This window comes from Ursus americanus, chromosome 33, assembly GCF_024610735.1.
Source record: "Ursus americanus isolate L20-20 chromosome 33, mUrsAme1.1.p, whole genome shotgun sequence".
NCBI classification, from domain to species: Eukaryota; Metazoa; Chordata; class Mammalia; order Carnivora; family Ursidae; genus Ursus; species Ursus americanus.
Window position 1 is genome coordinate 12,987,610 of NC_142159.1, and position 23,280 is coordinate 13,010,889.

At 56.0% G+C, this 23,280-nt stretch overlaps 1 protein-coding gene across 2 annotated transcripts in view; it reads right to left on the reverse strand.

Moving 5' to 3' along the window:
- Window positions 1-2,058: 2,058 nt before the first annotated feature.
- GRHL3 (grainyhead like transcription factor 3) overlaps window positions 2,059-23,280 on the reverse strand; it is a 34,836-nt gene continuing 13,614 nt past the window's right edge. For both annotated transcript variants that reach the window (XM_045782508.2, XM_087858413.1), the window contains exons 3-16: window positions 21,414-21,475; window positions 19,687-20,032; window positions 19,357-19,430; window positions 18,736-18,889; window positions 18,416-18,527; window positions 16,846-16,940; window positions 14,506-14,664; window positions 13,859-13,937; window positions 13,604-13,737; window positions 11,961-11,995; window positions 10,756-10,844; window positions 9,587-9,672; window positions 6,843-6,907; window positions 2,059-2,881 (exon numbers count right to left, since the gene is read on the reverse strand). In XM_045782508.2, coding sequence (XP_045638464.2) covers window positions 2,767-2,881; window positions 6,843-6,907; window positions 9,587-9,672; window positions 10,756-10,844; window positions 11,961-11,995; window positions 13,604-13,737; window positions 13,859-13,937; window positions 14,506-14,664; window positions 16,846-16,940; window positions 18,416-18,527; window positions 18,736-18,889; window positions 19,357-19,430; window positions 19,687-20,032; window positions 21,414-21,475 — 1,605 coding nt within the window. In that variant the 3' untranslated portion in view covers window positions 2,059-2,766. The remainder of the gene's footprint in view (window positions 2,882-6,842; window positions 6,908-9,586; window positions 9,673-10,755; window positions 10,845-11,960; window positions 11,996-13,603; window positions 13,738-13,858; window positions 13,938-14,505; window positions 14,665-16,845; window positions 16,941-18,415; window positions 18,528-18,735; window positions 18,890-19,356; window positions 19,431-19,686; window positions 20,033-21,413; window positions 21,476-23,280) is intronic.

The window sequence follows — 23,280 nt, forward strand, 5'->3', positions numbered from 1 at the left end:
GCAGTGGTTCTTGACCTTGACGACACACTGTAATCACGGGGGGGGGGGGGGGTTGCTTTAAAAAGTTCTGAGGTCTGGGTCCACCCCCAGAAGTTCTGATTTAAATGCTCCAGGGTGGGGGTCGCCTGGCTGGCTCAGTCAGTAGAGCATGTGACGCTTGATCTTGGGGTCAGTTTGAGCCCCACGTTGGGTGTAGAGCTTACTTAGAAACAAAACATTTGGGACGCCTGGGTGGCTCAGCCGGTTAAGCGTTTGCCGTTGGCTTGGGTCGTGACCTCAGGGTCCTGGGACTGAGTCCTGAGCCTGGCTCCTTGTTCGGGCAGCAGCCTGCTTCTCCCTCTGCCTGCCGCTCCCCCTGCTTGTGCTCTCTCTCTCTCAAATAAATAAAATCTTTAAAAAAGAATTTTTAAAGATAAAGAAATGTTCTACGGTGGGGTCTGGGCAGTGGGGAAAGGGGTAAAAGCTGCCCAGGTGATTCCAAGAGGCAAAGCAAGGTGGGGAAGCACCACCTGCCTGCTTCCCAGCTGCTTCCGGGAGGGGAGCTGGCAGGAAGCGCAAGGAAGAAAGGAAACGCTGAGCACCTCCGTGCGCCTGCGCACTCCGCCCTCCCGCCCTCACGCATCGTCCTGCGCTGACAGCTTGGGTGACGCCTTAGCTGTGGTGAGGCCTAGAATGGACACAGCCACCCTGGACGCCTCTAAGGTCCCTCGAGCCGTGCCATGCAAGCCGTATGGGTGTCTGAGACCACAGGAGACATCAGTAATACTGATCCTGGCTTCAAATTTTGATATTTTGTTCATCATGGATTTTTTTTTTTGCCTTTATTAAAACAAAACACAACAAAAAAACATTGCATTGATTTCTCTTGATTACTGAGCTCTTTGAGTCCTCCTAATTTTTGTGCCTGAGATTCGGGCCTCGCTGGCCTGACCCTAGCCCTGGCCCTGACTCCAGGCAGGGAGGTGGGAATGAGGACCACTGGCTCTGACTGTCAGAGCTTAGAGGCCCTTGGAGGCATCTGTGGTTTACAAAGGTTTTAAAAGTTCTGTTCAGACAAAAGTTTATGGGAGACCCTGATGTGTAAAAGGGGAAAAGCTGATCTGCCATGACTGAAGTCCGAAGGGTCCTCGGGGGCTGCAGCTAAACCCTCCCCTACATCGAGGTGGCCTCTGAGACCCATCAATCAGCTCTGCGGCTCTAAAGATGGTAGTTACAAAGACCCGGGTAGATCCATGCCCCTCACCCATAGCTAAAGAAACTGAGGCCTAGAGGGGGTGGTGTGCTAGGAAGCTGATGAAGGGAGGGAGGGAGGGAGGGAGGGAGAGAGGAAGGAAGGAAGGAAGGGAGGGAGGGAGGGAGGGAGGGAGAGATGCTCTGATCTGTCACTTGTTGCCAGAGGAAATAAAGGCCTTGATGTGTAGCAGTGGTCAATTTCCTGGGTATAACTACTCCCCCACGTACCACCATGATGTCACTGAGGCAGAGCTGGGAAGAGATGGGAGCACCCGTTTCTGTAAGCTGCGAGTCAGCTGCAGGGAAAAAGACTCGGCCCAGAGTGTGGGGATAGAGGTGGCATAAGAACTCAGTTCACGTGGCTCCCAGCCGTGGGCTCTGCCTACTGGCCCCAGTGGTGCGGTCCTTGGCAAAGCCATCCTGGACCTTCCCGGGACTTCTCCATCTCTAGTCATTCGTCCTAAGGTCATGACATGCAGCCTGTGGGACTGCGCCAGACAGAGATCTCAACATCAGGATCCCGCTGCCTTCCAGGGGGCACCTCTGCTTCTCCAGTGCCCAGCACGCGCCACCAGACTTCGAGTCCGGTGCAAGCTACCCGCAGGACGGCAGGAGGCGGGCCTAATCTGCTCTCACCTTCTCCTCCTGGGAAGACTTTCACAGAAGGAGTGAGTGTAGTATTTGAAGTAATGCATAGGTAGAATTTTATTACTAAATACCATGCGAGTATACAAAATGCATAATTGAATAACAGCTAAAAAAAAAAATAGTCCAAGAATGTGCAATACACATTTTTTGAAATGATAAAAATGTATCCATGAAAAATATAAAATGTGGCATGTATATACAATATATACTTTTTTATATATAACATAAATGCAAACTGTAAATAAGAAATGTGCACATCAGCAAGCAGGCACAGAAGTTGTCGTTTTTACAGCAGCCACTTTGTTCCAATCAATCAGCTCGATTATTTACATCTTGTATTGAGGAAATTCGTGTGAAAGAGAGTGTTTCCACTTTGGAAACATTTAAAAGTTGTTTACACTGAAAATCAAAAGAGTTGTCCAGCTAATTGACCAAAGGGTCTGAAGTTGATAGAAGAATCCAGAATGAAAGCTGGACAAGAGTCAAGGCAGCTGTGGGAAAGAAGGTCCACTTCCTTCTTTCAGATCACTATTCCCATCTGAATAGTCAACCAGGAGATGGACTGAGAGAACAGTGTCTTCTGAGGAGGAGACAGGCTGTGGGGACGTTAGCCAAGATGGCGCTGTCTCTGGCTGGGCCGGCGCTGGCAGGAAATCCAGCGTGGATTCAAGCACGAGTTGCGGTTCAGGTCAGGACACTTCCCAGGTCCCTTCCTGACCTTGGCATCTGTGGGTTTGCAATGTGAGGGCCTCTTCCCTCAGAGAGGACATTCAAGTAACAGCACTGAGGCATGAGGAGAGGTTGTGTGTGGCTTGGGGCCACTTCCCAGACGGCTCTTTGCCTGGAGCCGACCCCAGGGGGCCCAAGGGGGTGGATGCTTGGGCCTTACAGCTCCTTAAGGATGATCTGAATCTTGCCATCAAGCTCCCCCATGTCCAGCAGGAAGGCGACGTGGTTGCTGTAGTGCTGAATGATGTTGTTGTCCATGTTGACCAAGATTCTGGAAAAGAAGAGGAGATGAGTCTAGAACGTGGCAGGCCCCTCGTTTTCAGGGCCTCTGGGTGACAAGGATGATAGTACTGGTTACTACCTATTGGGTGCCCCCAACATTTCAGGCACCTCATGGACTTTCTCCTGACCGTCATAACAACAAAGGTGGGTACTCACTGTCCCACTTGACAGTAGAGGGCACGATCCCCAAGTGGCCAAGCCACTCCTCCAACCGTGGCCCCTACTGCACCGGACTGACTGGGGAAAACGCAGGGCTCCTTCTTCCCCAGGCCAGGCAGGACTTGGACCCGAAGTGAGAGTTCACGCACAGGAGGTGTGGCGGGGGGACCAGCGAGGTTTGGGTTCAGTAGGAGGCTGCGATGTGTCGCTCAGGTGTGCCTGCCTGAGCCACAGGCAGGTGCCACACGACTCCCCTCTCAGTTGAAACCTCACAGGTGGTGCAGGAGACGTCAGGGGCTCAGCCCCCTCTCCCCCCACTCTTCAGGCAGGGACCTGGGCCAACCCGGGAGGGACCGGACCTCCGTGCCGTGGCCCTCCGCAGAGCGTCAAAGCCACGGTGTAGGCCAGAGGGCGCCCCGCGAGCAGCTGCTTCCCTGAAGAAGAGCCCCCCGGGCCTGACCACGACAGCTTTCCCTTCGCAATGGAGGTGGGCGTCTTCATCCAGCCACCCCACCAGCGTTGACCGAGGCCTCTCCATGTGCAGGGTCTCGCTCCGAACAAAAACGAGGGCCGCACAGAGATCTAGACCCTGCCCTCCGGAGTCTGGAATCTAGCAGTGCCTGAGAAAAGACTCTTAGAACCCTATTACTCCAGTCGGTGGACGGGGAAGCTGAGGTTCAAAGAAGCGGAGTCATTTGCCTGAGGTCACACAGTTAATAGATGACAGAGGGGGACTTGCATCCAGACTTTGTCTCTTTCCACCGCGCCGTTGTTTTAAGAAAGAAAAGCAAAAAGACCCTATAAATACAAGTTAGGAAGCGGCACCTGTGAGAAAGGCAAACGCCAGGCCTGGGGGAGAGTTCAGATGGGGGTGCGGTTATTTCAAGTGGGGCAGGGGTGGGGGGCTGCGGGTTTCAGACTACTGCTCCTGGCAGGTAGCCGTCCGCTTTCCGGGGGACCCCCCCCCACCCCGAGGAGCCGGTAGCCCTGTCCCTGCCATCCCCCTGGTCCGGAGGATGGAGACCTTGGCGAAGCAGTGACCCTAAGCCTCTGGCCTACATCCTGCCATCTGTGTAGCAGCATTAGGACTGGGCTGCTTTCTGGAAGGAGGGCTCGGCTCAGGCTCCCAAGCCGGGGTGCTGACGGCCATAGTCTAATTACAGGTTCCCACTTCCTCAGATCCTGTCAGCCTTTCCTTCATCTCACAGAGGGATCTCTGTCTGGGGGCTGCAGGCTGGGCCAGAGGGGGGAGCGCCTGGTCAGCGGCCAGGTTTGTTTGGTTTCTGGTAGTGGTGTTTCCGGGTGCTTCTAGGTGCTGGGCACCGAGTGCCTTACCTGCATGAACTCGAAGGCTGCCTCCCACCCACAGCCCCAGCAGGGCTCCCAGCGGGCCCAGAGTGCACACCTCCACATGTCCCAGACAGGCCCCCAGACCTCTCCCTCTCAGAGGTCAGTGACCGGGGCCCTAGAGGCAGGGCTTGCTGGGAACCGCTGCCCCAGAACGTGGGCCTCTTGTCACTTGCCAGCTTCTAGCTGTCTTCTGTCCTGGTTTGCCCGAAACCCTTGGCCAGCTGCCAGCAAAACAAGGTATTTGTTCATCTTTCAAGCACTCAGTGGTGCTTGTAAAGCTGATCGTATCTACCTTTGTCCACAGGACTTTCAGGACGGTTCTGTGAAAATAAACTAGGCCACGGTTGAGAATTTTCTGTTCCTCGGAGGAGGAGCGTCTGACATGGAGGGAGGGCACAGATGAACCTGGCCTCTCCTCTCCCAAAAGGTTTTTTTGCGGACTCCTCTCATTTAAGCATCTCAGATGATCCTAGGCCTGAGGTCTTCGTGGTGCGGGTGTGTATGGAGTGTAGGATGCCTCCGAAGGGCCACTGAGGGATGCCCTGGGCTACGGGGCCAAGCAAGTAAAAGGCCTGGCCACAGCCTTTATTTGCACGTTGCTTAGTGGTCAGAGGAACAAGCAGGAGGCAAGATAAAATACTGGGTGTGTGCACAGGCTGGGATTCCTTCTGCTGGTTACTAACTGTGACCCTGGGACTACTCTGAACGTCTGTTTCCTCATCTGTAGAAATACAGAAAATCATACCAAACTCAAGGCTTCAATGAGTTGATGCCTGGGAGTTATTTAGCCCAGCGCCTGGCACATAGAAAGTACTCCAGACATGGAAGCTACTACAATTAGGGTTTAAATAGCTGGCTGGGGCTTAAGGGGAAGACTTAAACTCTGCCAGCGGGCTGGGGCGTCCTTGTATGAGTACCCCTGCCCCCAAATCACACACACACATTTCCTAGCCCCTCGGCCCAGCCTGCGGCGGGCTCCGTCAGGGAGGCCAGCTGCAGGGGGGCCGCAGCCAGGGGGCACGGGCGCTGGCACCGAAGGGGACGTGGGGCCGGGCTTGTCTGGGCAAAGCAGAGCCTGCCCTCTGCAAGGGGGTGGATTCCGCTCCAGAGAGCATGTGAGCCCCAGTTTGAAACCGAAACTTGGAAAGAAAAAACAGAAAAACCCTATCCACTCATACAACCAAAACCAAACGGGTCCTTTCCCAGGGGCTGCAGGGCTGCACACCTTCCCCCCCCCCCGCCCCCTGCCCTTCTGTGGGAGGCTGGGTGGGAACCAAAGAGGAGGGAGGGCGGGAGGCCAGCCCCTAGGCCTGCCTGGATGGGGCCTTGGCCTGGGTACAAAACCCGCCTGGCTGTGCAAAGCCTTCGGAAAAGGAAAGCCCGCAGAAAGTAGCCACGGGGCAATGCGCAAATACCTTCCAGGGGCCACCAGAAAGTGTAGCTGGAGTTACACTGCCCAGAGCAGGATGGGGTCTGAGCTGCAGGCAGGGGGCTGGCAGCGCGTCCTCTGGGCAGGGAAGGGGGCTGACCATTCCTCACTGCCCGGAGGCCTCACGCTGGGCTGGTTCAAGGACTTGGTTAGCAAGGGCTGTGAGGGTCCAGCTCACTGGCTCTCACCAGGGGACTAAAACCTGGGGGGAGGGGGGCAGCGGTCACCATGTGGCCCTCCGTCTCCCCCCTGCCAACGGCTCTCCTGGGCAGGAAGTAAAGGGTGCTGTGGTGTTTAGCAGTAATCCCCAGGAACCCACAGTAGATGCCACACGGCCCGGCCCTCTGGAAGGCAAAGCTTCCCTCCCTCCTGCCTCATCCAGACCTGAAGGCGGAGGCCCGCGGAGCATCCCTGGCGGCTCCCGCAAAACCACGCCCAATCGCCACACCCTTTCCAGACTCTCCGCCAGCCGCTCCCTCCTTGGGCCCCTGACCCAACCAGTAGCGACGCTCTTGGGCCCTTCCGAGTCTGCACCTTTCCTCTGCTGTTCCTGGCCCCGAATATTACTTAGCAGCTCTGAGCCTCAGTTCCCCTATCTGTGAGGCGTGGGTCGTGCTGTCCACCTCATAGCGCGGCGGTGAGAGTTAAGTGGGATACGCGTAGCCCAACATCTGACACACGGTATGCGGACGAGGGGATGGTAGTCGCGATCGCCAGCTCTATGATCAAGTGACTGGGCTATCCCGTGGCCCCAGGACTTGGACCTGGGTCTTCTGATCTCTGGGCCTGCCCTGGCCCTCCACCTGTGGTCTCTACAAAGACCTTTTTGTCTGTCTGCCCCTCCTTTCCTTCCCGGGGCTGGTCAATGTCTGGTCTCGGCACGTGGCCTTGCCTGACTGGGGGCTTTCAGCCCAACTCCGCAGCCAGCCCATTGGGAGCTCCCTGAGCCAACATTTCGGAGGGAAAGGGGCAGCGAAGGGGGGTGGGGGGGAGAGCTGGACTGAGCACTTACCCCCGCTTACATTTCTTGTAGACTTTGTAAATGTTCTCTTCGGGGAAGCCATACTTCTCAGAGATCTGGAAGAGAACAGTAGGGGGTTGTTGTCTGCTGCCCAGACTGGGTCTATTCCAGCCTTTTATACTCTGACTTTTTATTTCCTGATTATAAAATATACGTCCCTACTGTGGAAAAATACAAAGAAGAAAATGACAATTGTCTATAATCCTGTTTCCCAGAGGAACACATCTGGGTGCACTCTTTCCCGTCTGTTGGCCACGGGTGCAGATTTCTTATGTGCCACATGGATAGATTATAGAACTTTTCCACGTCACATCGCATGTTATAAGCCTTCCCGCATCACAACAAACCCTTGACAGACTGCACGTTTAGTGGCCGTGATAGACCCCAAAGAGCACCCACCAGGTCCCCAACCCCCCGCCTAAAGCCAGACCACACGGTGCCAGTGCCGAGGGCCCCTCGCTCAGCAGCTGTCGACTCCGGGCAAACTAGCGGCAGAGATGGTCATGCGCCTACCTCGTCGGGCAGGTACAAAACTGGCCCGTGTGAAACACTCGGGGCAGTTCCTGGCGTGGAGAAGACCTCCATAAGTGGTCATTGTTATTCTTTCAGAAGGGGAGCACTGGGGATGCCCTGCCCTGTTGTAAGGGGGGTCATCCAGATAGTGCCCCCTCCGGGCAGGAATTATTAACCCCACCGGACGGGTGAGGACACCGAGCTCCACGAAGATAAACCACGCACCCAGAGCCCAGCCAGATCCTGGGTTTCCTGCCCCATCACATCCCAGAACGTTGGTGCTCCTTCTGCGGACAAGGAACCTGCAGCTCGGGGGCCCGCGAGTGGCCTGCCTGAGCTCAGACAGCCAGAGCCAGCTCACTTCTCCCCAGACAGCCGGAAGTTTCCTCTGGGGCAGACAGACTTGCTCTGGTCCCAGCTCTACCACCTGGAGCGCAGACTCTGAGCAAGTCACCTTACTTTGCCGAGCCTCAGCGTCCTCGTTTGTAAAATGGAGCGAGCATGGGATGTCCTTACACTGTGGTTCTGCACAGGAACTGAGAAGATGATGTGAAGGGCTCAGCCCAGTGTCTGTGCCCTGGAGCTCAGTCAGATGTTGCTGGCTGGTGTTACTGGCTGCCTTGAAGCAGCAGCAAGCCTCAGACCAAGGGCTTCAGGCTGAGGTGGTCCTCTCTGGGCCTTTTAAGAAGAGGACCAGGTTCGGCTTCTCAGTTATTCTCTGTCCTGACAGAGACCCCTCCAAGCCAGAAAAGTTCTTAGACTATTTATTTTGATGTGATATGGTTGGAAGCTATCAGAAAGAAGATCTCAATTCAATCTAAAGAAGAACTTAGGGGGCGCCTGGGTGGCACAGCGGTTAAGCGTCTGCCTTCGGCTCAGGGCGTGATCCCGGCGATCAGGGATCGAGCCCCACATCAGGCTCTTCTGCTATGAGCCTGCTTCTTCCTCTCCCACTCCCCCTGCTTGTGTTCCCTCTCTCGCTGGCTGTCTCTATCTCTGTCAAATAAATAAATAAAATCTTAAAAAAAAAAAAAAATAAAAATAAAGAAGAACTTAGGAACTTTCTAACCATAAGTCGTACAAAGACAGCATAGGCTTCCCTGTGTGGTGGTGAGCTCTCCATCCCTGGAAGTATACAAGTCAAAAGTGGGTACCCGCTTGGAAGAGCTACTGGGAAGAGAGCTCAAATACCAGATGGGCACCCTTTCAGGTACGGTCCAACCCAAAGACTCTGAGTCTATGTTCAAGTGTCATTAATGGCGTTTTGTGAGGCCAGCTTCTGGGGCTGGCGCCAATCAAGCAGGGCCGACGATCTGTGAAGGGACCAGAGGGTACAGCAGAGTGGAGAGGGCTTGGGCTGGACTGCTGCTCTGTCACTTCTAGCCACTTTGGCAAGTCGCCTGACTGCTGGGAGGCCTTTTCCTCATGGAAATGAACAGATAATAATAGTACCCACTTTTCGGGGGTGTTAGGAGAATATGGTGAGCTAGCAAACGTTGCATGCCTGACAAAATGCCTGGCACGTAGTGGGTCTTCAGTAAAAGGTAGTTGGTGTTACCATCGGGTTCATTTTCCCTTCCCCAGCCCGCCATCTTAGAACCCTCTGGCTGTCCTGTGTGGTTCAACCTTTAAGCCCAGCTGGCCCTGGGGGAGGCTCGTGTTGGCTCAGTTTTTAGCTGAGCCACAAAGCTGCTGTGGGTTTCGTTCAAGGCTGCTTCACCCGCTCTCTGGCAGTTGGGGGTGGGGGGAGATCTCCTTGCCCAGACACCACCTTTCGCCACCCCCGCCAGCGCCCCGCAGCCAACCACAAGCTGGGGGAATGAGGCCCCCCGGAAAAGAAAAAAGAGTGTCTCTGGGGCCTGGCCTTTTTGGGTTTCATTCCCATTAAAACAGAAACAGGTTTGCAAAGCCAACAAAAAGCTCTGGCCTGTCAGACAGCAGCCATCAGATTAAGGAGGATTTATGGTGTGTGTGACTCCCAGGGTGGAGCCAGGGTTCTGGCTGGGAGATAAGATCACAGAGGCACGCCCCCACCAGCCAGGCCGGGAGGCCCCCCCCAAATGGGGTGGGACAGGTGGACCATCGGAAAGCCGAGGTTCCAGCATATTCTTCCTCAGAGCCTTCCTGTGGGAAATCAGAACTGTGGCGTGAGGGGTGGGGGACAGGAACACAGAGTGGGGTCTGGCCAGGGCTGGCAGGGGGGTGGTCACAGCGCCTCTTACCGCATTCCTCAGCCCCTTCAGGTCCGGGGTCTTCAACATGAGAGCATCGAACACCTCCTCGGTCTCCCTCCGCACGTACAACAGGACTGAGGGGCACAGGGGTGGGTTTGGGTGGTTAGGGAGGACAAATGAGCCTGGGAATACCTCAGGGGCTGGGGGAATCTTCAAAAATATTATTTTTTCAAAGATTTTATGTATTTATTCGAGAGAGAGAGAGAAAGCACAGAGGGAGGGGCAGAGGGAGAAGCAGGCTCCCCGCTGAGCAGGGAGCCCGATGGGGAGCTCCATCCCAGGACCCTGAGATCATGACCTGAGCTGAAGGCAGATGCTTCACCGACTGCGCCACCCAGCTGCCCCTCAAAATATTACTTTTAACATAAAGTTTATTTCTGCAGAAAGGGCAAATCCTTGCTGTGGGTGTGTTCCCAGATGGAGAATACCACCCAGCTCTGCAGGTCCCACTCAGACTGTGCTGATTTGGGCTGGTTCGAATCCCTGCTCTACCCCCTGCCAGCTAGGTGACCTTGAAGACATTTTTCCATCACTGAGCCTCACTTTATCCAAATGGGAAATGGCGGTGGCTCCGCCCTCTATTTCACAGCGTTGCCGGGGAATTAATGACATGACATTTTAAATACCAAGTGCGGTACAAGGCTCAATTCAAGGTTGCCGGAAGCTTTTGATCCTAGCTGCTGGTTGGTTTCTTCTTGATAATCAGCTACAGCCCCCAGAGGTTTGGACATGTCCCCCTCTCCCAGGAAGTCACAGATTTAGGCTGTCCAAGCCAGAAAGCCAGGCATGGAAACCCAAGTCTGCTCCCACCTGCCGCAGAGAAGGTGGGGGGCTTGCCCAACATAAGGAGCCTGTTGCCTTGGCCAGCTGCCGCAGGATGGCCATGTCCAACAAGGCCAGAGGAGGCAGAAGCCCTCCAGCTCCACGGACCTCTCCCCAGACACCCTGGGCGCCCCCAGGCCTCCCACCCCACCCTCAAGCCTTGGTCCAACTCCAGCTCTGAGGACTAAAGCAGCCCCTTGTGCCCTCTCTGCTGGGACGGGTGCTGCCCTAGCCGCCTGGGCCTGGGTAGGTGTTTGAGGCTTTGGGCCGGCCTCCCAGGGAGCTGGGGGCCTCACAGAGGGCTCAGACAATGGAGGGGCCGTGAGGAAATGTACCTCTCTGAAGATCGTCGTCTTTGGCCTTTTTGGAGGGCAGAGGCTCAAACTCCTCAGCGAAGGGTGAGCAGGTGCGCTTCAGAGGCAGCCTGGTGGGGGGAGGGGAGAAAGGGAGGGGCTCGTGAGGAACCCGGGGCATCCCAGAGTCCGAAGGGACCCCAGGGGTGCAGAGCATCCCATGAGGGCAGGCCCCAGGCGGTGGGGGGGGCGGTCAAAGCAGCAGTTCTAGAGTTGGGACTGCCTGCGCTCAAATCCCACCCGCTAGCTGGGTGACTTGGGGGGGTCCTTAGTCCCCCAGGTCCCCATCTGTATGGGGTGACAAAATAATGACAACTACTTCATAAAGTTGCGAGGCTGCAGGAGAGCACGCCAACTGCTTCTAGCGCTGCGTGCGGTGCGCAGCAGGGCCTCAGTGAATGTGGACTGTTGTTTCACCCTCGACATGATTCTGTTTTGGAAGAATCCACTTGGGTGGGAGGCGGGGAGAGGGGGCAGGGCTGTGGGACTTGGAGTAAGGCCGGCTTGGGTTCCAGCCGGTGCTACCACGCAAGCATGGTGTGAGCTTGGCCAAGTCACTTCACTTCTCTGAGCCCCTGCTTCGTCATAGGTCAAGTAGACCAATAACCCCTGCCTGCCTGACCCCCTGGGGCTGTGGTGAAGGGATAAGAGACCTAATTTGGCATGGAAGCCCCCCATGAAAAGTAGCCCTTGTTTATGGGGGGTGGACACTGAGATCAACAACAGAGCTTTCCCTTTTACACGCCACCCTCTCATCCCGGCCTCAGGCCCATGCTTCCCCTCGGACAGACCTCTAGGCTGACAGAAGGAAGGACGTCAGGAGGGGCCAAGGCGCCGGGCCCCGCCCTCGCCTCCTGGCGTCTGGGGGTGTGTGTAGACCCCCTGGTCAGTCCTGCAGCACAGCGTCCCCTCCCTGCTCTCCAAATCTGCACTACCATCTCAGAGGCTTCTTCTTTCCCTTTTTACAAGCATGTGTCTCGCCAGAGATTCGCCAACTTTTCACATAAAACAAACCCATAAAAACGTGGGCAGTTTCAGTGAGAAAGGAGCATGAATCTAGCTTGGGGGCTGGGGGCAGAGTCTCAGGGCTGCTTCCTCGGTGCCCAGGCCCTGGCTTGGGGGGCAGCACAAGCAGTAGGGGGCCAGGCAGGGGGGGTGAGGAGGCCCCTAGCTGCTTCTCTCCGTACCTGCTGGAGCTGCTCTGACCCGCCGAGGGCACTGCCTGCAATGAAGAGGAGAGACATTTTCCATCAGGCAGGAAGATGAGAGGGGCCCTCCCCTGTTGGAGGCTTTCTGGGGGGAGGGGGTCTAATTTGAGGGGGGGAGATGCGGTTGCGATGCATTTCCAGCCCGTTCTGCTCAGATTAAGTTCTTAAGTGAGCTGAGATCTTCAGTCGAAAGGCAGCATCCAGCCCAGGTAGAATGAGTCAGGGACTCAGCGGACACAGGAGGTGCTGAAGAAATATGGCTAACTCCATGAGCCCCCCCGAGCCCCAGCTCGCCCAGAAGGGCCAGGACTGCACACCGTCCTGCAGCTGGGAGCTGGGAAGTGGGAGCAGAGGCACAAGGGGAAAGGGGGGTGGGGGGCACTCTTTGGAACCCTCCTGTGGTTCCTGACACTGTGCTTCTGGCGCAGTCATCACCAGGACCATGACGGGGGGCGCCCAGGACTGCCCGAGAGGGTGGAGAGCCTCTAACACACCCAGTAGGAGGCAGAGTCAGGATTCAGGCCTGGCCCCCCACCAACCCAAGCTCACAGGTGCAAGCCCGGGGGCCTCCCTCTTCCCCACAGAGCAGCTGTCAACCTGGCCACAGGGCCCTTAATCCCAAGAGAGCAGTCATCTCTCAACTTGGGGCCTCTGGCTAGAGAGAGACACTGGGGTCACGCAGCCGCCTAACTACGGGGCCACAGAACCGCTTCGGGGCGGGGGGCAGTGAAGGGAGAATGGCGGACACAGGAAGGGCTTCACGTGTGCGCCACGGGCCGCAGCAGTACTGGCCGCTCTTTCGGTTCCATAATCTCTTATTGTTTGAAGTCAAAGCACTGAACATATCTTGGACAGCAAGAGCAATTTCTGCAAACATTCCCACCTACACGGGGTTGGGGGAGCACCTCGATGGAAGGAAATAGTCAAATTGTTTAATATGGAAGCAAACTACTAGACAGGCTCTGGAATCCCGATACCACTGACTTGCCGTGTGGCCTTATCAGGAAGGGAGGGAACAACAGTGTCTACCCCGCCTGAGAGGGGTGTAGCTAGGGTTCATGGGCTCAGCTTCTAAAGCCAAGGTGCCTGGGTCCAAACCCTGGCTCTGCCCGTACTGTGTGGTTTGGTCTCTTTGCCTCAAGTCCACCCCACGAATCCGGGAGAACGACAGTATCCGTCTGGTAGGGCGGTAGGGAGGGTGAGAGGCGGTGGCACGTGGGAAGCATTGAGAGCTGTGCCTGGCGCTTAGTGGCCGCTCACAAGCGTGGCCATGACCACCATGATCCACCCAGCTTGGATGCGGCCGCCATCTAATTTGGGGCTCAGAAATTAGAAAGCTCCATGCGTGCTCCAAGCATGAACGCTTCAGCGGTTATGAAGTCCATTGCTTCACCGACCTTCCTCTCTTCAGGAGACAAGGTCACTAACATTGTATGAACATGTGTATATTTTTCAATCCCGTGGGAGTCAATAGAAGTATTCTCATTTTGATGTAAAAAATATCGGGAACTACCCACGTCTAAACTGGCCCGTAGTGGCCGAGTGGCAGACTGCTCCCCGCTGGTCAGTTCTGATCAGACCCCACCCAGGGGCCGAGACCCTCGCTGGCCCGAGACCCTCACCCCTCCGGGACGCTGCAGGCCAGAGAAATGCACGTTGGGGATGAACAGCACCGGTGGGGTCTCCAGGTCAGCCTCGGGCCGCAGGTACGTGGTCTCGTTGCCCCTGAAGCCAGACAGCAGGCAGCCCTTGATGCCTGACGGGAAAAGGATGGCACTGCGTCTGGGGCCCCGCTGTTCATGCCCCCAGCCTCTGCCCTCCAGTGTCCTTCTGCCCTTCACCCTCGGCCCCCCAGCCCCTGGCCCTTCCCCACTGACCACTGCTGCTGGAGTCAGGGCACTTGACCTTCCTTCGGATCTGCTTCCGCTCATCATCGCGCATTTTCCTTTCTGCTCCCTGCGGGGAGGAAGGCGAAGGGGGTCACCAAGGGTCTTGGGAGGGGCTGGCTGCCTTGCATCTTATCTGTGGGCTAGCCTTCGGGGGCTGCCAGACTTCTAGGGCTGCTTTCTTCCCAGAATGAGACCAGGAAATGGGAAAGTAGCGGCACCCAGCCCGCCGGGCCGAGGCCAGCCCAGCCCTGGCTGAGGTCAGTCCAGGCCATGAGAGACAGGCAGACGTGGAGAGAGAGGAACAGACAGAGAAACAGAGAAGAGGGAAATGGAGTCAGAGAGGGACGAGAAGAAAGAGAAACATGAGAGAGACAAGACACAGAAAGAGACGTGGAGAGATCTTTAGAGAGATCTAGAAAGAGATCTTCAGAAAGAGACAGAGAGGGGAGACGGAAGTGCAGAGACAGAGGAAAAGAGACACAGAGGCCAGGACAGACAATGACGAGCACACGGAGGAGCGAGAGACACAGAGGGAGACAGACACGCCCCGCCTGGCTGGGGGGATGCACTGGTCAGGGCTGGCTCTTCTCCCTCCCAGGGCCCCGCAGACAGTCTTCGCCCCAACCCCCAGCTACCTTGTCACAAAAGATCTTGATCTGGCAGACGGCTCGGTGCACCAGGCGCTCGGCACCCGAGCCGCAGTCATAGGTGTCGATCTGCAGGTTTAGGGGGACGCCCTTCACCCCCTTCTGTGAGGAGAAGTCTGTGCTGAGGCAGTTGATACCGATGAACACCTGCGGACAGACAGGGGAGCTGGAGAAACAGCCTGCCCTGGGCGCCAGCCCTGCTGTTCCACCAGCGCCCTGCACGCTGAGCCTACAGCGCGCCTGGGGAGCGGCACCCCTGGAAGGCGCCCCATCACCATGTCCGTTACAGACTGAACCGGTGCTCCGGGCGGCGAGCCAGCTTCCCCCGGTGACACGGGGCGTGTGAAGGAGCCCAGGCTGGAGCCCAAGCTCTTCAGCAGTGGGCGAGGCAGCTCCCACTAGACTGCCGAGGGCCGCCCCAAGGATCAAGGCCCTGGGAGGGAGATTAGGGGTCCTTCAGGGGCTTTCATGAAAGTCCAGAGCCTCGTTTTTCTGCCACCCAGAGTGAGGAGGTAGAGAAGGGCTATAGACCACTCCCCCCAGCTCCGGAAGCCCACCTTCCTGCTGGCCCTGAGCCACACGGGTGGGGTCCTACCCCTCTGCACCCTCGACCACTAGCTCCAGCCCTCTCTGGACTTGTCACCCCCATTTTACAGCCAAGGAAACAGAGGCTTTAAGCAGAGGGGTGACCTGCTGATGTTCCCACATGCCGGCAGAATGAGCCTGGACATGGGGCCACCCAGACTTGGGGTGGGAAGCTGGGCTCTGCCACCCACTGGCCACGTGGCTTTACACAAGTGCTCTAACCTCACAGAGCCTCAGTTTCCTTATCTGCAAAATGGGGATAATTAAACCTACCTCACGCGGCTGTGAGGGCGCGTGGAGCACCTAGTGGGCTTGGCATGTAGGGACCTGTTATGATGAGTGGGACAGCTGGAGTCTCAGCCCCAAGCCTAGGCCCAACCGACGGCAGTCGGGGTGAGTCTCAGCTGGTACTCCCTGGCAGGCTCACCTGGTGACTGTCTACCTGATTGACTCCTCCACGGGGTGCCAGGGCCAGACCCCACTCCAGACTGGCCACTGTTCCTTGGGACATTTCCCTCGGAAATGATCCTGACCTGCACAGGTAGGGGTGGGGTGCGGTGCCTGAGCAGACCCCCTTCCCTCCTTGGCTGTGGGGGCCAGGCCCCCGGGCGCATGCCAGACATACCTCCCCCTCCGCCAACTCGGCCCTAATGCAGCTCCCACCCGGCTCACACCTGAGAAAGACCCACGCCCGGGGGCTTAAGGGGCTGTGAGAAAATCCCAACCGAAACCCACCTCTCCCTTCCTACGAAACTCTTTCCCCGCCTCCCTGCACTGGAGGCCCCAGCTCCTCCTCCAGCCCCTGGCATCTGTTTGAATAATAATAATAATCCCTCACTTTTGTGCCTCCCTTTGTGTTTTCAGAGCCCTTCAGCTCTATTTTCTCCAGGCAGCCTGGACCGCCCCGTGAGGCAAACTCCCCAGCTTGTCCAGGCCAGAAATGCCCTTGCTGTGAGCTGGACCCAACCCTGGTCTGAGAGGGTAGGCCTGGCCCAAGGAGGTAAAGGACAGGCCCAAGGTCACCCAGCCCCCAGCTCTCAGACTAGCACCGTTTCCACAATGCTGGCTCTCCAAACAGAAAACCAAGGCACAGAGAGACCCAGAAGCACACGGCCAGTTGGCCTTGGGCACTAAGGGGTTGGGATGAAAAGAATCACCAGAGGCTCCACTTTCAGGCCTCTCCGATGGGTCTGGCACTGTGCCCATCTCCGAGACACCCATGATCCCAGGAAATCTTCACCACAACCCCAGGAGGCAGACTATCGTTCCCTTCTTGTGGACGCAGGAAGTGATGTTACTGGGTTTTCAGCCTCCCCTAGCCGACCCCAAAACATTCCTTCTGCAACCCTGACCGGCCAGCAAGTCGGGAAACCTGGCGTCATCGGCGGCTGGCTGTGTGACCTCGCACGAGGCTCGGTTTTCCCATCTGGTGAATGGGCGGATGGCATTAATAAAGACAGTCCCCACTGCTGAGCCGGGTTGGGCTCTACTCTTTACTAACCGCACGTGATCCTCACGTGTACCCCTCAGTCGGTGCTCTCATTGCACCCCAATTTTACAGCCAGGGCACTGGTCCAAGGTCACAGGGCTGGAACATAGGCCTAGCCTTTCTGGAAGCCTGTGCTTCTCCTCCACTGTCTCCTGCCTCCTCCATGGGCGCTCCCATCAGAGCAGCTGCCCCAATCCTAGATCCCCACCTGGGGACCTCCGAGGGACCCAGCCCCGTCACAGCCATGCACTGACCTTGGCCTCCTCGTTGACATTCCACACGAAGGACAGGGCGTTGTAGGCCACCTCCTCGATGTGCTGCACGGTGTTGAAGTTCTCTTTGCAGTCAGCTGGAACCGTGGGAGACCAGAAGGAGAGTCAGAGGAAAGGGATCTGGGGACATGCTGGGGAAGAGGCATTTAGGAGCCAGGCCTAATTCCCAGCAGGGGTTTGTCCCCTCCCCTCCAAGAACCATGCTTTAATTTGGGGGGTGGGGAACCTGATGGTCGTGCCCAGGGTTACAGATGGGAAAACTGAGGTCCAGCTGAGGAAGCAGATGTGCCCAAACCCCACAGAGGACCCCTAAGTTGGCCAACTAGGCCAGGGCCCTCATCACTTTGGGGTGGAGTTTCCAGTTTTCAGTGGGATTGGGACTTAGGGGGTCGCCCAGGTACAGTCGTCCTAGAAGGAGGAAGAGCAGTGCCGGTGATGGTAAGGGCAGTAGCAAGCGTAGCCACGCTGGGACTCCTCACGCCGAGCTATAGGTCGGACGGCGAGCCCAGCAGACCGTGGGACGGCCACCACTTAACGCGTCAGTATGGGGGCCCTCAGTTAATCCTCACAAGGACGCTATGAATACTCACTTTACACATGGAAAGAAAATGAAGCTCAGAGAACTTTGGATCTTTGGCCAGGGTCCCACAGCTTAAAAATTTAAAAAGGCACAGCAAGGACTGGAGCTCAGCTTTGGCCCCTGGACACAGGCTCCTACCCACTTGCTATGTGACCTCTCAGACAAGTCATGGGACGGTGCCTAGTGATACCATGTCCTTCAGTGCATGCGTCTCTTAGGCAGAAGGAGTGGCACCGGAGGCAGGCAGGGCAGCTGGCCTTACTCCGTTTAACAGCTGAAGAAACTGAGGCCCAGAAAGGGGAGGTGACACAGGTCACCCAGTCAGGAAAAGAGTGATGGAGCCTGAACCTGGAGGCCCAAGGATGGGCAGTGCCTCCCACACAATCCCGGCCTGGGACAGGGATAAGGTGGCACCCCGTGTCCCTTCCCCCGGCCCCCTCCCTGCCGGCAGACAGAGCCCCAGGGTCCCTGCTCCCAAAGCAGAACTGCCCTGCACTGTCCTTCCAACCTTCCAAACCATGACAGCCCACAGCCTGGCTCTCTGTTGACTTAGGCATTTGTGTCTCAATGGGCTGAGCCCCCCCCATGGGGACACGCAGGCCAGCATCCCAGGGGTCTATTTATCAGACACTGCTGGGGTCTCTAGGGCACTGTTTACCCCAAAGCAACACAGAAAAGAGGCCCCTGCTTCCAGCCCACAGATGCAAATCCCTGCAAACCCTGCAGTGTAGGACCTGGAGACAGGGGCCAGGCAGGCGGCTGGCTGAGAGCTAAGTCCTGCAGAGATCACGGAGGGCTGGGGAAAGGGGGCAGAGCAAGAAAGGCCTGATTGCGGATGCACGTGTGTGTGTGTGTGTGTGTGTGTGTGTGTGTGTGTGAGAGAGAGAGAGAGAGAGAGAGACAGAGACAGAGACAGAGACAGAGAGACAGACAGAGAGACTGGGAGGGGGCCAGGGCGGGGGGGACTCTCACCCACGTCGATGACGCGCTGCTTGGCAGTGGGTTGCCGGGAATGCCAATGCTTCCAGAAGCGCAGCTGCTCCACTGGCACCTTCTCGTTGTCGAAGACAACCATCACCACACTCTGCAAGCACAGCGGCCCCATGACCCCCAGCCTCGGGAGAGGCCCAGGCAGTCGCAGTCCCTTGACAGAGCCCTGGTCCGGGCCCCCTGCCCTTTTGCCTCTGTGTCCCCCACTCCACGGCAGTGGCACCCTCTCCCTAGGGTCCCTGTCAGGCAGGGCTGGCCCAGCCATCCCAGCCCCTTCCCGAGCTGCTCCAGGGACGACGCACCTTGACTTTGTTGGAGGACAAGGCTAGGCCTTTGCCACCTGCTGGGGTCCGCAAGGTGATGGGGTAGAACTGGCCCTTGTTGAGGTAGGCCATCGGCGACTCCCCCGACTTGATGTGGATGGCTTTGGGGGAGCCCAGGGTGTACTCAAAGTCACTGCAGGGAGGAGATGGGGAGGACAGTGAGGCTGAGCTCCCAGGCAGGAGTATCCCAGAGGGCAGTGTGGCCGGAGGCCTGAGGCTGTGCTGTGGGTTTACTGTGGGGCTTTGGGGAATCATTCTACATCTCTGGGCCTCAGTTTCCTCATTTTTGGAGTTTCTATTTAATGGTTTCATTGAGCCACAATCCTTCTGAATAACAAATAATGGAAACCGGAGAGACCCCTGAGGGGTGACGAAGCCACGGGGGAGATGAAGGGCAGCAGAACCGCAGTTTTTAACGGGGCTCTCAGCTCTGAGCCCCCTGTCACAGCCCAAGAAAGAAACATAGAAATCAATCTCTCTCTTTTCATGTGCCTTCACTCCCCTCTTTTCATTCACTGACAATGCCTGCTCTGGGGACAGTGTGAGGCTCTGTTGTAGCCTACTGTCCAAGTGGCCAAGGTTCCAGAGGGGCTGACTTACCTCTTGGGGCTGGGATAGTCCTCTGGACACGGGGGTTCTGGGGACGTTTTCAGGATATCTGGGAAGAGCAGCGACTGCAGAGAAACACAATTGAGAGAGAATAAATGGCCACATTCAGGCTGCTGGGGCCTCATCCCAGAGCTGTCCCATAGAGCCGTGCAGGTTAGGCAGTGTACAACCGGGACAACAGTACATGGCAGACCAGCCTCTGCTCTAGGACTTTTTATCCCAAGGATTCCAAACCTCTGACCTCCTCACTGTCTTCTCTCCTTCTGCACATGCATGCACATATCCAGGGATGCTGTGAGGGGTACGGGAGTGGGCCCTCACCTCCTGTGGGTCATCTTTGAAGGTGCTGTCAGGCTGCCAGCGCTGTGTGGGTGGCACCCCGTGAATGCTCTCAAACAAGGAGTTGAGGGAGCTGTTATCATACATATCACTGGTGGGCAGCAGGTAGCTGTCCACAGAGCCAGCTTCCAGCTTGCTGGGGCCTGGGGGGAGGGGAGCTGCCTTGCCGGAAGTGGGCCCGGCCCCCTCCAAGCTCATCAGGTTATTCTTCTTGAGCACATCTGGGTACTCTGGGGTTCCAGACACATTCTCGGTCAGGAATTTCATGAGATGCGTGGGACTTTCAAGGGGAGCGAGGTCCATCTCATATTCCATGCCATGGTAGTACCTGGGGGGAGAGGGGGGCTGAGTGAGTGCACCTCTTCTCTCTGAGGGGCAAGGGGACCCTCAGCTGGACTGGAGGGTGACCATCACGCTGACACACTGACCTTCTTTAATCCCCTGGAATGTTAGATCTTCTCGACGTGCATGAAGCAAGACCCAGTAACAGGCCGGTTTGTCACAGGGGTGAGCAGGGGGGAGGGTGTCAAGAATGGAACAAGGTACAGGCTCGGGGGCGAGGGCAGAAACCCGTGCTTCATCTCTTATAGTACTTGGTAACTTTAAAAACTGGAAGTTCGTGTATTTCTTACCCAGAGCCCATGTCCCCACCTTAAAACAACTGCACTGAGTCATCCACACATTGTGCGTCGTCGGGGGGACGTGGCTATCGGTTAACACTATGTTGAGGAAAAGGTCTGGAAGGATACACACCAAACTGTTAAGGGGGGCAGGGGAGTAGGATTACAGGAAACTTCTACTTTCTACTTTCTACATTTCTATAGAGTTGGAATATTTTATAACGAACGGGTATTACTTTTGTAATCAGAAAAGCTAACAACATTTTTAAAAACTTAGTTTTCAGAAAAGTCCCATGCACAACCCTACTGTTCCTAGCACGGAGGGGCCCTGAGCCAGCTGCATGAGCCCTAATGCCTGCCTTAGCAGCTTGGATTTTCTAGAAGGCAGAGGGAAGCCCAGAAGGTTTCCTAGCAGAGGCCCTATCTGGTGGGTGGGGAGGGGCGGAGGGGGGGCGGGGTGGGGTGGGGAGAAAGGGCAGGGTCCCTCTAGTGCCCACCTGGCTGTGAGCGTGGCCTGGGCTGCCTCCAGGAGGAAGGGAACATCAGTGCCCCGAGGCGCTAATGTCAGGCAGAAGCCCAAGAGAGCTAGAGGAAAGAAGTACCGGAAGCCAGGAGTCCCCTCCCCCAGGCCAGGTCTCCCTCCCCGTGAGGCTGCAGGGAGGAGGGTTTTGGAGCTAGGACAGAAAAGCTGCCTTTAGGGCTCTTCCTGGACCTTGACTTTGAAGTTTGTTTTCGGTAAACTCCTGCCCACATGGCCTGCAGGCTTTGGGTGCCCACGAGCCTCTCTGGTGGAGCAGGGTCTCCTTTTGACTCGGTGGGCCCTAGTCAGTTGCCCTCACAGACTCCTTCCTCTATAGAAAAGATTTCAAAATACCTTTTACAATTGCATTGGCATAAAGATAGGTGTAATCCAGGTTGGATTATATTCATTGTTTTTTTCTGATTTTAAAATAAATTCTAACACTTCCATGGGCCCCCTGAGAGTCCCGTGGGCCCTAGGCACCGAGCCTTCTGTGCCTGATGGTTAAGGGCCCAGAGATGGAGGTGAGGACGAGGAAAGGGGCTGAGATGGTGGTTGGGCAGACCTACCTCTTTCCTTGGTCGTTCCGGCCCCCAGTGCTGGAGGACAGGATCCGCTTCTCCTTAGGGCCCTAAGTGGAGAGGAAAGAGGGATTTATGCATTTATGGCAAAGATCAACCCCCTCCGGTGGACTTGGTCAGAGAGAGGAGCTACCTTGGTCCCTGGGAGAAAACCTGCCAGTCCTTGGGAGTGGGCAGGCCATCATTTAGTCTGAGCCCCAAGTTAGAGAGTGAGAAGTACCCCAAGATTAGCAGTCAGGCATCATGGAATTTGGAGTCAGGCCGATCGGGCTTAAGTTCTAACTTTACCACTTAAAAGTGCTGTGTGACTCTGAATGAATGACTACACCTTTCTGAGGCTCAGTTTCTTCGTGTGGCAAGTGGGGGATGACAATACCTACGTCAAGAGTATTTGAAGATTAACTAGTAAAAATAGTGCTTGCTGGTTTTTATTTTTTTTTAAAGATTTATTTATTAATTAGAGAGAGAAAGGGAGAGAGAGAGAGAGAGAGAAGGGGGTTGGGGAGAGACAGAAGAGGAGGGAGAGAGAGAATCTCTAGCTGAGTGAGGAACCCGACAAAGGGCTCCAACCCACAACCCCGAGATTGTGACCTGAGCTGAAATCAAGAGTCAGATGCTTAACTGACTGAGCCACGCAGCTGCCCCTTGCTGGTTTCTATTTTTAAGATTTTATGCGTAAGTAATCTCTACACCCAACATGGGGCTCAAACACACAACCCCGAGATCAAGAGTTGCATTTTCTATTGACTGAGTCAGCGAGGCCCCCCTTGCTTGATGTTTTTTGGTCTAGGACTTCTTGTGTGCAAGGCCCTGTACTAAGTGCCTTCTATGTGATTTCTAATTTAACCCCTACACCACTACGTGATAGCTACTAATGTCATCGCCATTATATGGAGGAGGAAACTGAGGCCTGGAGAGGCTCAGTTGTCTCAATGGTTAGGAGCATAGAGTCTGGATCCCGATTTCTTGGGTTCAATTCCCAGATATGTCACATACTGGCTGTGTGACCTGGGGGGCAAGTCCCTTAACCTCTCTGCAGCTCACTGTCCTCATCTGTACAAGGATAATAATAGTAACACCAACACCGGACATTGTTGTGAGTGCTCAGACCAGCACCGAGCACCTGCAGAACACTAGCTAAGTGTGACTGGTCATAATTATAATGTTGTTGCATCTTAGAGCATCCAGGTCATTTTGACCTCTGGTTAATGAAGCCAGAACCAGGTTTCCAACCCAGCCCAGTGACTCCAATGCCTGGCCTCTTACACCCCATGGGAGAGCGTGCGGGAAGGCGCCTGGCACAGAGCCTGGCATTCAGTAAGAAACCATACTCTGTTACCTTTAGAAGTAGATTGCCCAAAACCGCACTGTCAGTTTGTGGCCAGATCAGGTCTCAAACTCCCAACCGAGTGCTCCCTACGCATCGTGAGACCCTGTTCTGACTATCCATGGGACTGTTCTACACCCAGAGTGTTCTGAAATGGGGAGGTAGGGCATGTGTTTTCACTAAAACCACGACAGGTGTCACTTCCAGGACCTGTCCCCACCATTCTGGCCCTGGGAATGGCCCTTTGCCTGGGAATATGGTACTGGATTTTACATTATGGTCCAACCTCAAACTGTAAATCCCAGGTTAGGGGTTAAATCCAGGCCTAGGATTCTGGCTCCCACCAAGTCTCCAGTCTGAGGCAGGCAATTCAAATTTCTTCTCCATCAGCCTGGGTCAAACACTCTCAGCATGCTATTGGTCTGCTGGGGAGGAAGTAAGGTAGGGTAACCACACCACTCCAGGGTGAGAACCAAAGCCAGAAAGAAAAATTTGGGCCTTTTCGTATGTGAGACCACACTTCCTATC